Source organism: Trachypithecus francoisi, unplaced genomic scaffold (assembly GCF_009764315.1).
Source record: "Trachypithecus francoisi isolate TF-2019V2 unplaced genomic scaffold, Tfra_2.0 Lachesis_group4, whole genome shotgun sequence".
Lineage (NCBI taxonomy): Eukaryota > Metazoa > Chordata > Mammalia > Primates > Cercopithecidae > Trachypithecus > Trachypithecus francoisi.
In genome coordinates, this window is record NW_022681469.1 from 129,185,447 (window position 1) to 129,199,594 (window position 14,148).

Sequence of the window (14,148 nt, forward strand, 5' to 3'; positions counted from 1 at the left end):
GTGAAATCATATTTATTCTAGTGTCCTCCTTTAAGTAAAACATTGCATTCCATTTCTTTAGGGACTATATCTCTTAATCATTGTAACAGGTAAACCTCTCGTACCCATGAGAGCAAGCAATTACCAAATACAGTATACCGCATTTGTCTTTTCTGCAGGATCCCAATAATTTCTCAGCTTTCAAAGCAATTTTCTGTTTAATGCTATGCTGAGGATACCATTATTTTATACTAATGATTTAGAACACTCACCACCAGATCAGAATTCCAAGCCAAAACTAAGGTACTATGAAAAGTCAACTGGTGTGGAAAGTCAATGATTATTTCTTATCTTATTTCTCTACTTGAAGAGTTATTCCTTACCAAGAGCTCTCTGCACCTTCACTATGGGGAAACATGCACCCACTTTAAAGAAATATTCTGGGAATTAAATGATGTGACATCTTTCATGCACCCAGCACAGTGGTGAGATGGAGTTCCCCCTTTACCTTCTCCCATGTTCTTTCCTGCTCCTATCTGAGTAATTACAGCTCCTCCAACCAATCCACTTTTACACAGTGGTTTCTGTTGTTGTTGTTTTTGTTTGTTTGTTTGTTTGTTTGTTGAGATGAAGTCTCACTCTGTCACTCAGGCTGGAGTGTAATGGCACGATCTTGGCTCACTGCAACCTCCACTTCCCAGGTTCAAGTGATTCTCCTGCCTCAGCCTCCTGAGTAGCTGGGACTACAGGCATGTGCCACAACGCTTGGCTAATTTTTGTATTTTTAGTAGAGATGGGGGTTTCACCATATTGGTCAGGCTGGTCTTGAACTCCTCACCTTGTGATCCACCCACCTCAGCCTCCCAAAGTGCTGGGATTGCAGGCATGAGCCACTGCACCCGGCCTTTTACATGGTTTTTTACAGAGTACACATCCAAATGCAGCATCAGTGGTATATCTGAATTAAATAGTGGGTGCAACACCATGGCTATTTCAAGCTTAATTTTCAGCTCATATTTTTGGAAGCAAAGTCATGGGAGTGAGTGTCTGTTTGCACCTAATCCTGAGAAATTTAATCTCTGCAGGCTGTGACACACTCTGATGTCAGAGGATCAAAATCCAACTGGTGGAAGTTAATTTCCTTTGCTCTACAATCCACACTTACCATTCTGCACTCAGGTGGGAAAATAAAAGCTGTGTTCTTCCTCCAAAGTTACTAAAAACACCCAAGCCCAAATTTAAACCTCAAAACTGTGAGCTCTGCTTCCTCCGAACTCAAAAGAGTAATTCTCTTTACTACTCAGTTAAAGATTAATCACACTGCCTTTATCACCTGCTGTGTTTGTGTTATTTTACTCTTCTTTTGTTATTTAACCGGGAGCATTTGTATCTATTCTACCCAGCCAAACCATGAATTTGCACGTGTCAGGGAAGATCTGGCAGCATCTGATACAACTTATTCCTCATATATTAATTGCTTAATACAGTTTCTATGATTGAATTTTGAGCCAATAACGTGTTTTAATTCAATACAGCATGCATTTTCAAACACTCTGAGAATGTCCAAAAACAATCTGGCACTTAGGTAAGAAGAGACTTTATTCGGGCTGGGCGCGGTGGCTCACACCTGTAATCTCAGCACTTTGGGAGGCCAAGGTGGGCGGGTCATGAGGTCAAGAGATCGAGACCATCCTGGCCAACATGATGAAACCCAGTCTCTACTAAAAATACAAAAATTAGCTGGGCGTGGTGGTGTGGGCCTGTAGTCCCAGCTACTGGGGAGGCTGAGACAAGAGAATTCCTTGAACCTGGGAGGTGGGGGTTGCAATAAACCAAGATCGTGCCAGCGCACTCCAATCTAGCAACAGAGCAAGATTATGTCTTAAAATAAAATAAAGAGACTTTATTCAAAAAGATTAATGCAAGAGGGAGACTGGACCATTGCAGTAAGGAGAAAGGGGCCGTTGTAGTGTGAAGAACATTCCTATCATGAGATCTGCAAGCATCTCAAGGGTTAGGAAAAAAGAGATTCTCTTTCATAGGAAAGAACAGATAAGGCTAGAAAGAACCAGGTGTGGAGAAGTACCATGACAGGAGTGACACGATCTGTCAGTAGATGAGGGAATATTTTACCCTGAACTCTGCAGCCTACTCCAGGGAGAGGCTGTGAAGGAGGGGCTGTGTGCTGGCTGAGGCTGAGGGCGGGACAGAGTTCAGCCCAGGAGAAGCACAGAATCTTAACCAAAGTTGGTTTAGCCTGCATGTTTTTCTGATTGATCAGTGGAGACAAAACAGCTTAGCTAATATCATTTATGAGACACACAAAGGGAATTTAGAGGGTCTGCATCTGATCTTGTTATAGGTGTTTATGGCTATTTACTCTGTGTTGCTACAAAAATATATGTGAAATTGGGTAATTTAAAAAGAAAAGAGGTTCATTTGGTTCACAGTTCTGCAGGCTGTACAAGAAGCATAGTGCCAGCATTTGCTTCTGGTGAGGGCCTTGGGAGGCTTACAATCATGACAGAAGGCAAAGGGGGAGCAGGCACACCACATGGCAAGAAAGGGAGCAAGAGAGAGAGGAGGAGGTGCCAGGCTCTTTAAACAACCAGATCTCACCTGAACTCAAAGCAAGATCTCACTCATTGCTGCAAGAACAGCACCAAGCCATTCACCAGACATCCACCCCATGACCAAAACACCTCCCACCAGGCCCCACCTCCAACATTAGAGGTCACATTTCAACGTGAAATTTGAAGGGCACAAAACATTTGAACCATATCAATGGCCCGCAAGGGAGCATTGGTGAGTCTGATTTAAGTCACATGGGGAATAATTGTTAGCTGCACGAAGAACTTTCTGGAACACAAAGCAATGGGGGCATTTATTAGCCTTTTCTATTTTCCGAGATCCCAGGGTTCTGGTAAAGTTCAACCTTGTCAGAGGATACAAGGAGAAAAGGTGCAGTGTCTCCGTCCAGGAATTTAGAGACTAAAGAAAGAGCCAAGGAAAAATTGTTCACATTTTAAAAAATAGTAATGATTAAGCAGAAGACAAGAAGGAAGACAATTAGATCTCATTTGATTTCCAACACCTTCATGATGTATGCACCATAGTCTCTCAGTTAACAGATGAGAAGAAAGAGGCTTAGAACTGTTAAGTAAATAATCCAGGGGCTCACAGACAGGACATAGCAGAGCCAACTTTCAATCCAGATCATTTTGACAGCCCAGGTCACAGTTCATACATGAAAATGCCAACTAACAAAATGTCAGCTAACAAATGCATCACTGTGGATGGTCAGGAAATATCTGCAAGCTCCATAACTTTCTCATTTGCATAGCACTAACAGAAACTTTTGGACTTTCCCTGCAATGAGGCAGAGTGTCAATCCCTACTGAGATGGACACCAATAACCATTAAAAATACATATATAAAGAACAAGTTTAAATATTTTGCCTATAACTTTTATTCCAAAGCTTACGAACTCTCCTCTTTCAGCATTACGGGAAAATGATGTATTAGTTCAAGGATATAAAAACTGTGGCCAGGGCTCCCATAATGAATGTATAAAGCAGGAAGCTGGGGGGATCCACAGAACCTTGAGCATTCTCTTTCAGAACACTCCATCACTGCTAAAACTAAAATGCCTGTCTCATGGGCAAAGCTTTTCATACTAGAAAGGTCAAAACTTAAAAATGTTCTTACCAAGTATCTCCCAGTAGTACACGGCCGATAGGAGACTGAGGCAAAGGTTCTCCTAGTAGAAAAGAAGGGAATCAGTAACCTGGGAAAGGTGACCTTCATCTAGAAAAGGAAGAGACTGGATATTCAGTTTCTACAACACCATTTGTTTAAAAAAAAAAAAAAGAAAGAAAGAAAGAAAAAGAAAACAAGAAAAATAAAGGCACAGCAGGGGGAGAGGCTGAGAGAGGAAGGTGAAGAATACAAATAGGTTTCAAAACAAAACCAACAAAATATACAATGATCAAAATATGTCAAGATAATCTTTCAAATAAAAATTTGCGTATACTTTCCGTCAGCATTTATAAACTCCTATTACTTGTAGCCCAAGTTCTCCCCTTGTCAAGCCCAAAGAGCTGAATCTTTGGCGGGGGGTAGGCTTTAGAGGAAGATGGTCACTGTAGGGTGGGTCATTTGTGAGCTAATGGCAGAGGCCTTGTGAAAGCCAAGTCAATTCCCAGCTGTCCTTTTACTGGCATCTGTCCATGGCCCACAGTGAACCATGGCCAACACATCCTCATTGATTGTCCATTCCATGTAATTATCTATGCCCTGGGATTTGGGGAAACTCCTCAAATTCAACTCATGTGATCCCTGACATTGGACACTGGTCTTAGTGAACGTTTGTTTCAGCTAAGACTTTCAGAGCTCCATTCTACTTACAGGGAAGACACTGGGCATGTCTCAATAGCTACTAGAGATTGGAGAGTGACCAAAATGGTGTTGGAGGAATTGTTTCACTGACGACCACTGGACAATGTGCGATACCTTCTTCCAAACCAAATGCTGGACTGAATACAACAGGAAGAGGTAGAGAGTCTGAGTAGAGGAGAACTAGACAGATACCAAAGACAAAGGAAGATTTTATTAAAGGTGAAACTCACCAGACACCACCTCTTTTCCAAAGCCCCATAGCCTGAATGTGCCCCAGCAGCATCAAGAGTAGACTATACCTGGTAAAGTAGTTTCATAGCAGTTTGTGCAAATTTCTCTTTTGAAATCTCCAAGCTTTGGTTCAGTCTTACTATGATGCCCCAGTCTTAGATCCATTGCATTCTCAGGTACAAGAATTAAACTGACAGGCCCACCTTTCTGAGGTCAGAAAGGCAGAATGAATTACTGAGCCAACCCAAGGACAGAGAAAATCTAAGGGATGGATTTGGAGTTTTGTAATCTATACACCCTTCTTGTCCCAGACATTCTGCTTTCAGGCTCATGTTGGACATTTTTAAGTAAGGCTATATTTAATTATTGAAATGTGATCCAAATGTGGTGCTTGATAGTCTCCAGAAAGGATGTTGACTATGACCTCCTGTTGCCGAGAAAGAGAGATGGCCCAAAGATAAAGAAGTTGGAAAGCTTCCTTCTTTTCTCTGCTCCTCTGAAATTGTGCGTGCCCCATGGCTAAAACTGGGTCTTGAAAAAGTGAAACACACCAAGGATGTTGGGCTTCCTGTGCATCCCAGGAGTGCCGGAAGCATCCCTCAGGGCTGAAGACCAGGCAGGACCAGACAATTTGGAAAGTAGCCTCAGAATGAAAACTGCTGGACAGGCAGCAAACATACAAACCAGAACCAGGAACCTAGAACTGCTCTCCTCCTAGGGTAGGGATTCATTTTCCTGCATGTGTTGTAGGACCAACAGGCTCTTATGCCTGCTGTGCAGTAACAAATCAATTACATGAACAAGGTTTGCAGCAGAGAAAGTTTAATGACCACAAGGCACTGAACAAGGACACAGGAGGAACAAGGAGATCCACCTCCCCAAAGACTTCTGGGCTGGTGACTTTTTTTTTTTTTTTTTTTTGAGGTGGAGTCTCGCTCTGTCGCCCGGACTGGAGTGCAGTGGCCAGATCTCAGCTCACTGCAAGCTCCGCCTCCCGGGTTTATGCCATTCTCCTGCCTCAGCCTCCCGAGTAGCTGGGACTACAGGCGCCCGCCACCTCGCCCGGCTAGTTTTTTTGTATTTTTAGTAGAGACGGGGTTTCACTGTGTTAGCCAGGATGGTCTCCATCTCCTGACCTCATGATCCGCCCGTCTCGGCCTCCCAAAGTGCTGGGATTACAGGCTTGAGCCACCGCGCCCGGCCTGCTTACTTCCCTACACATTATAGAGAATTCATCAAATCTCAGTGATACATGGGAGAAAATTTTCTAGGCATATGTATCATATTAGAAGAAAAGTCAGGAACCATGGAACTGCTTTTAGAAATATGTCAAAAGGAGGCCGGGCGCGGTGGTGGGTGCCTGTAGTCCCAGCTACTCGGGAAGCTGAGGCAGGAGAATGGCGTAAACCCGGGAGGCGGAGATTGCAGTGAGCTGAGATCCGGCCACTGCACTCCAGCCTGGACAACAGGGTGAGACTCTGTCTCAAAAAAAAAAAAAAAGAAATATGTCAAAAGGTAATCACATTTATCTTATATCTAAAGGCTCATTTGTGTTGGCTATTTTCCTAGCAGTGAAACTGCTAGGTCATAGAGCATGCATATGTTCGGCAGTAGATGATACTACTGAGCACTTTTCCAAAGGGGCTTGTACCAGTTTGCATCACTACAGTAGGGTATGCTAGTTTTTCCTCCACATCCTCACCAACATGTAGTATTTTCCATCTTTATCATTTAAGCCATTCAAGCGAATGTCTTCTGGTTTTTCTTTAACTCCTGCATTTCATCAACACCTCTCTCATTCTTATGGAATTTCTACAAATGAGTTCAGGTGAGAATGTGTATTAGTTACAGTTCTCCAGAGAAACAGAAACAGAACCAATAGGAGGTGTGAGTGTGTGTGTGTGTGTGTGTGTGTGTGTGTGTAGGGAGGGTGGAGAGAGCGAAAGAGAGAGAGAAATGTATTATAAGGAATACAATATGAAATAATCCTTCACACAATTAATACAGATTAAGAAGTCCCAAGATCTTTAAGCAGCAAGCTGGGGACCCAGGAGAGCTGATGTGTAGTTCCAGTCTGAGTATGAAGGCCTGAGAACCAGGAGAGCCGATGGTATAATTCCAGTCTGAAAGATGGCAGGCTTGAGACTCACTCAAAAAGAACGGATGTTTCAGTTCAAGTCCAAAAGCCAGAAAAAAAACAATGTCCCAGCTCATAGTATTCAGGCAGGAGGAGTTGCCCCTTTTTCACAGAATTAGCCTATTTATTTTATTCGGGCCTTTAATTGAATGGATGACAGCCATTCACATTAGGGAGGGCAATCTGCTTTACTCAGTCTGCCAATTCAAATGCTAATGTCATCCAGAGCCACCCTCACAGACACACCCAGAATAATGTTTAACTATTTGGGCACTCCATGGCCCAGTCAAGCTAAAACAAACAGTTAATCTTTATACCATGTTAGTTTGTCTTCTTGTCCGCAACTTTCTTTTAACTGCTGTACAGTATTCCATTGTGTTACATACAAGCATAGTTATACTTCGTAAAATGAAAGGGCCGGGCATGGTGGCTCACACCTGTAATCCCAGCACATTGGGAGGCCGAGGTGGGTGTATCATGAGGTCAGGAGACGGAGACCATCCTGGCTAACACGGTGAAACCCCGTCTCTACTAAAAATACAAAAAAAAAAAACAGAGTCCCAGCTACCCAGTAGGCTGAGGCAGGAGAATGGCGTGAACCTGGGAAGCAGAGCTTGCAGAGAGCTGAGATCGCGCCACTGCACTCCACCCTGCGCGACGGAGTGAGACTCCATCTCAAAAAAAAAAGGAAAGAAAATAAGCATATTTATTATTTTGCTTAATATTATGTTTGTAAGTTCCATTTATATTAATTTTGGCTGCAGATCATTTTCTCATTGCTATATAGTATTTCATTGTGTGACTACATGAAAATTTATTCATCCAGTTGATGAACATTTGGGTGGTTTCCAGTTTGGGATGATTCATTGATTTTGACATCATGAATATTTAGGTTGCTTCTGATATGTTTCTTTAATAAGTTGCAAAGTCATCGTTTTGCATGTCTGCTTGTACAGATACATAAATGTTTCTGTTGGGTGGCCACAGGTTAAACAATGATCTACCTGGATCATAAATGAGAGAAAAGAAAACAACCAGAAAGCTCTCGCCCCACCTATTCTCTGTCCATGGCATTTGCCATTTTCTCTCCCTCTGCTCCTACCACACTGTGACCTAACCAGCTTCTACCTTCTCCCAGGAGTTCCTCACAGATTTTTGTCTTACAAACATTTTCTTGAAGTAAAGCATACCTACAGAAAAGTTCATACATTTTAAGTTTGTAGTGCAAAGAATTTCTGTGAATTGAGCACATGTAAGTAACTCAGATACAGATGAAAAATTATTAGCATCTAGAAATGGAACAATACATTAGAGGGTATGTAATTCCAGTTTTACTAAATACTGATGAATTGCTCTTCAAAATTACCATGTCCACTAACTCACACCAGAAGTAAAGATGTACACCCATTTCCCTTCAATCTTGTCAACACTTGGGGATAGCCATACACTAGCTTTCACTATGCTAATAAGTAAAAATTCTTACTGTTTTGAGTTATTTTCCTTAACTGTTCATATGGTCGAGCCTATTTTCATGCTTATTTGTTAGTTGGAATATGCTGCGCTTGTTTTGCTGTTGACTTGTTGTCCTGTTTTGACCCTTTCCTTAAGAGCTCACAGCTTATCCAGTTTTCTGCTGTGAAGGGCAACTCACTTCTGTTTGCTGCCCTTCATTACAGACTTAATGGCTTCTCATTGAGAGCACTGTGCCCTCCTTGGGGCTGGATGGTTTATAATCAAGCTTTCCTAGGAGATCTCATGGGGGCCATGTTCTTTAGTGGTGGCCACTAAAGCCGCTACCTCTTATTCCCGGTGTCATAAACCAGTGGCTGGACCTGTTTGGTTCACAGAGTATTTTCAGCGTGAGGAATCAGGTATCATGCTTGGTTTCCATATAAGCAGCTTAGTTCCTATTGTTTTATACCCAGCCTGCTACCCTCATTCATGTTACCTTCATGCCCCATAGATATTTGAGATTTGATGCAAACCAATCTGTTACAGTAAAAGCACCACTGTCTAGGAAGTTCTGTAGATGTAAAAGTGGCTCATTGACATCAGCAGCTGCGGGATCTTGGGCAAGTCATGCCACCTATTGGAGCCACTCTCTGCTGGCATAAAGGAGAACATAAAGCTACCGTCCTTCCCTATCTCACAAGGTTGTTTGGGAAACTGAATGAAAGAACATGTAAAGTACTTTGTGGGTTTTTTGTGAAACAGGAGCAGCTCTTAATATTCTTGCCTAGCCCTGTCTATGGTGCCCAGGATGCTGCATTACCTCCTTTCTACCCTTGCCCCGAGTATTGGTCCTAGGTAGAAACTGAGGTGAATACACTGAAGGCACTAAGAATCTTCACCAGGCTGCTCCCAGTCATATCACAAGGTGTTGTGGCTTATTGACAAACACAGACCTCATATTTTTCTGAGAACTGCCTTGTGAACACCTAGATAGAACTATGGGTGTGAAACACAAATGTACTTACTATTGCCTACACTTACAGAAATAAGAGCACATGACAGAGTAGATGGCAAGGTGAGGCTTTAAGTCAGAAAGCAACCTCAGCTGAAACAAATGCATAATTATAATTTGATTTCAGAAGTGGAAACATGACCTGAATTCATGTACCTACGGATTCGTCCAAATTCCTGTATTGTTGAAGCTGGAGCAGAAGTGGGGGTCCACTGTGGAAGTAAGGAAAAGCACAACAGAACAGGGGTCCCATCCAGGGAGCCATGTTGATGGCTATGGGGAGCTCCCCCTTGCTCTTGGGGTGGTTCCCTGGCCCTGGGTGGGACTCTGGGGTGATGAGGGTTGTGCTGTGCTGGTGGTAATTGCCAAGGGAGAGAGCAGCACATAGATCCTCCCTGTCATCAGGCAGAGCTCTTCAGTGAGGTGGGCTCAGGGAGGGCTCTGTGCCTCTGTTCAGCAGAGCTGCAGCTGCTGCCCAGCTCTCAGGAGGCGAGCTGGACTCCCTCACTCAGCTGCAGGAGCAGGGACCGCGAGGCTCAACCCCGCCTGAGCCATGCCAGCCAACTTCACAGAGGGCAGCTTCGATTCCAATGGGACCGGGCAGATGCTGGATTCTTCCCCAGTGGCTTGCACTGAAACAGTGACTTTTACTGAAGTGGTGGAAGGAAAGGAATGGGGCTCCTTCTACTACTCCTTTAAGGTAAGTTTCCTGCCTGCGACTGTGAACACTGACTTATAATAATGAGACTGGTGGAACTTAAGAGTGTCAATGAAAGAATCATAGCCAGTATTGTGAATGAGTGTTTATTTTCTTTACTAAAAAGGATTTTTGAAAGTCTGAAGTGCTAAAGCAACAAGCTTTAGTGTGCAGAGACCTAGATTGTAGTTTCTTAGGAATATAGGTGGCGTTTTTCTTTCTGATGCTGCTGGAAATGAGTGAATCATGAGTAACATTTATGAGTGGATGATTTTTACTTTCGCCTTTTCCTAAGGTGAAAGCACTTTTAATTAATCCTATAGCAGTATTTGAAATGTCTATTTCTGGTGGAGACTACAGCTATGAGTTTTTTGCTGGCAACACCAGAGGTGTGGAAAGCTCACAATCCCCACGACAGTGACTGATGTGATGAGAAACAACATTGAATAAGGCAGGAAGGACGACACTTTCTTTGATGATTCTTTTCATTAAACACACTGAGAAATAGATTTCTTTGAGGGTAGTTGATGATGCCACCATTTGTAACAAATTCCCTCCTAGAACAAATGAAAGACAAAGAGTTTGGTGAGTTTCACCTTCAAAGTATCCAAGTGCCACACTAAGGAAGGATCTTCATTAAGCGAATACCGTATTGTTTCTTATTCCGCAACAAGGTCTTGTGGACAGAAACGAACCACACGTTTGAGACAACAACAGTTTCCTGTTTCTTGCCTCAGAATGCTGGCTTGTCAGGTTATTTCACACCCTGCCTAACAATAGGTTTAGTCATTGCAGTCATTCACAGGTCTCAAACTGGTCCTTTCCACCAAAGGAAAAAATACTTCACAAAGATTCTAGTTGTTGCTTTGTTGGGTTTTGCTGTTGTTGTTAATCCTCTGTATGTTCTTGAAATGATTTGTTTTTTACACAATGAGGTAACATTACTGTAACATCCACCTCCCTGCTGGAAGTTCATTTCTTTAGCTAGTATTCAGAATAAAACTTTCAGCAGGGTGCTGTCCCAGGACTCAGACTTAAACTTCCAGGGCCCTAATGACCATGCAGCAAAGCAGAGCCTGATCAAACCGCTCCTCCACTGGCTTCAGCGAAACCCTGTCCCTCCAAATCACGTCCTAATGGATGCACATACACAGCCCAGCTGCACAGCTCCACGATGTAGCAGGGAAAGTAAAATTAGAGTTTGTTGACTGAATAATCCCCTTTACGAAATCAGCCTGCAGACCCAGAGAGTCTGTCTTGGCAGGCTTTGTGCACCCAGGAAGCACAGGACTTCACTTAGTATTGCTGCCTGTGCAGCCTCTTTGATATTCTCGGAATATGACAGCAAGCAGAATGAAGAGAGGTCCTCCACTGCAAAGGGAATAATAATCAGCAATAAGGTGGTTATTCTGAGACTCAGGCAAGAATCAATCTCAGCTGAAATCTCATTTGCCATTTGTTGAATACAGCACCTACAGGGATATTTGGAATAGGCGAAGAAACAAATCCCACTTTGCTGTCTATGAGTGTTTGTCCTCTCTATCCTAGCAACATCATCGCCAGACGCTAAAGAGAATCACAGCATCTCTAGCTGATTCCTATTGATAGGTTCGCAGCAAAACGGCTGGACCACTGGACAAGGAGAAAAGCAGAAAGAGAGGAATTGTGTCTGGCCAGGAGCTTAGAATGCTCAGATTCATTAGAGAGATACGTGTATTGACTAAAACCCTGTGATTTTTAGTTACACAGTGATCAGTGGTGGTATTTGTGAGAACTTAGCTTACATTTCTTAGTGTAACTTTTTTTTTCTATGATCCCCTTTGAGCACAAGCAATTTTAATACATTGTTGATACAGAAATAGTTTTGATGCCAGCCTTTGTTCACTGCGATTCATTTTATCTGACATACTAGGGAAGAAATTCGAAACCATGCCCCCTTTACTGTCTCCCAAATGTATCCCTTTAATCCCCATTGCCTTTATCAAAAGCAGTAAAAAATAGCATAAAAGTAAAAACAGCAACAGCAGTAAACGTCACAGAAATAACAGCGACAACCATACATCTCATTTACTTTGGGTATTCTTGGTGCCAAGAGTCATAGCAAGACTCACTTAGCAAGTGACCTCTGTGAAGTATCTCATTTAATTCTCACAATCCATGGTGTCTCTTTCCATCCAGACCTGCCTTCCATCTTCATCTGTTTATCACCATTTTACCCACTCTATAAAGCTCAGCTTGGGTGGCTTCCTCCATGAAGCCCTCCTTGACTCATCCCTCCCTGAGCTTCATTAGTGTTATGGACTGTACCTCTCTTCTTGCCACTTAATGCAGCTCTGTCTTCAACTGCTGTTTCCATATGTGTTGGGTGAATGTGTTACAGTCCTCAAGCTCCTTGAGTAAAAGGAATGCTTTATATTTGTTTAATATTTTCTCCCAGGACCTACCATTATGCTGGTCATACTCAATAAACATTGACTGCATAAACAAATTGTGATATGTTTTTTTTTCTTCCAATTATCAACATTTTGTCAAATAAGCAACAGAAAGCATGTATTCCCTGTGACAGAGGTGGGTGGGGGCTCTCATTAACCAAGTTTCCACCCATCAGCCCCTACCCTGCCTGGTCTCTATACTCACCCAGATCCCTTTCTGCAAATCAGCCCCTACCCTGCCTGATCTCTATACTCACCCAGGTCCCTTTCTGCAAACATGTTCAGCTTGTCTCTAATCCATTTCTAAGCCAAAGAGACCAAGATCGGTTCTAGATTCCAGTGGGTGGGGTATGGAATTAGCTGAGGCACCATGAGCTGGTATCAAGTACCTGGTCCAGCCCTGGGGAATCCATCTCTACCGCATGGCAGCCTTACCTAGTCTCAGCTGTCTTGCTCAGTCCACTTACCTGGGCTTCTGACTTCGTTTCTGGGAAACTAAGAACATTCTAGTTCTTATCCTCTGAACCCCAAAGCTCTTTTGAGAGGAGACAAAACACCCCGTCTAGATCTTACTGGCACTTACTTCACAGGCTTAGAGTCTGTTCCTTCCCCCGACCTCCACCCTTGAATTCTAGCTTCTGCTCCTACCACTCTAACCTGCTCCACCTTCCTAAGCATGTGAGGCTCTTGGAAATGAGCAGGGAAGTCTGGGGTGGGTTCACCCATCCCATCTTCTACCATGAGCCTTGTGTAACTAACCCTACATGGTCTTGGGTTCAGGATTCTCAGCTCACATGCTGGGTCCCTTCACAGTTTCCAGTTTTGTGTACTTTTAAGATCACATCCAGCTCACCTCTTCAAGACCTAGTTCTTGGCATTAAGGAATTATATGCGCTTCAAGAATCTACCAGAAGTTTTCAAGGGGAAATGGGAACTAGCTCATCAGAAAATAAATGAGGTATCTGAATATAAAGCTGTCCAAATGCAAAACAAATACAAAACTCTTCACACAGAAAGCCCTTAATTTTGCTGGTGAATTCACCAGCAATGTTTCCTGAATCTCTGATACTTAATGAGAAACCTAATTAAAAGTAACTGGGAGGGAGACCTGTCTCAATTAGTGAATTACCTAAATTATCAAATAATGTAAATGAAACTTAGTTTTATTACTCATAGGTGAGTGGAGAAACATGAACTAAGACTGCTAAATATCACCTAACAACAATCTTTTATTGCACCTCCTTCAGTGGATAGTTACAAGTGATATGCGATTAGTCTATTGTTTACATGTAAATGGTTGCTTCTAAGTGCTTGAGGGTGATTGGACATGGTTTGTTCCCTTTGTTTGTACACCCTCCCTGCCACACTGCCTTACTGTTAATTTTCTTAACACACTCTTCCTCCATTAATATAACAAAAGCAAATTTCACCTCAACGCATGTCCCAATTATCGCACACTATGCTTTTGCAAGGGAGCTCAAATTAAGAAGCTTAAGTAGACCATGCTTGTTTTCACTACATTTCGGTTGATAACTCATTTCTAAGACCTTCTACCTATCAAGTACTGGCATTTTCACCTGTGACTGTCATCTCAACGGCTCACAACTTTCCAGGGCTTGCTGTTCTCCCTTCCTGCCCTGGTCCTAGGACAGTGGCAGTGATGTCCTTCCTGGAATCCAGAATCCCTCATGTTCCAACCCCTAAATGTGTATCTCCTGCAATTTGTAACCAGAGGTCTTGCATTTACATCATGCATTTTTTATTCTTTTCTAATTAGTCTCGCTCAGTATGTTCAATCTGAGTTTCTACA

The 14,148-nt window shown here is 42.8% G+C and overlaps 1 protein-coding gene and 1 long non-coding RNA gene across 7 annotated transcripts in view; one reads left to right on the forward strand and one right to left on the reverse strand.

Annotated features, from left to right (window-relative positions):
• LOC117073029 overlaps positions 1-14,148 on the reverse strand; it is a 164,327-nt gene that overhangs the window by 87,365 nt on the left and 62,814 nt on the right. The gene's annotated exons all lie outside the window — the stretch shown is intronic.
• The window catches only part of NPSR1 (neuropeptide S receptor 1), a 223,488-nt gene continuing 218,906 nt past the window's right edge, over positions 9,567-14,148 (forward strand). For 3 of the 6 annotated variants that reach the window (XM_033193520.1, XM_033193522.1, XM_033193521.1), the window contains exon 1: positions 9,567-9,909. In XM_033193520.1, coding sequence (XP_033049411.1) covers positions 9,763-9,909 — 147 coding nt within the window. In that variant the 5' untranslated portion in view covers positions 9,567-9,762. The remainder of the gene's footprint in view (positions 9,910-14,148) is intronic. The other 3 variants (XM_033193524.1, XM_033193523.1, XM_033193519.1) reach the window with 3 other exon arrangements.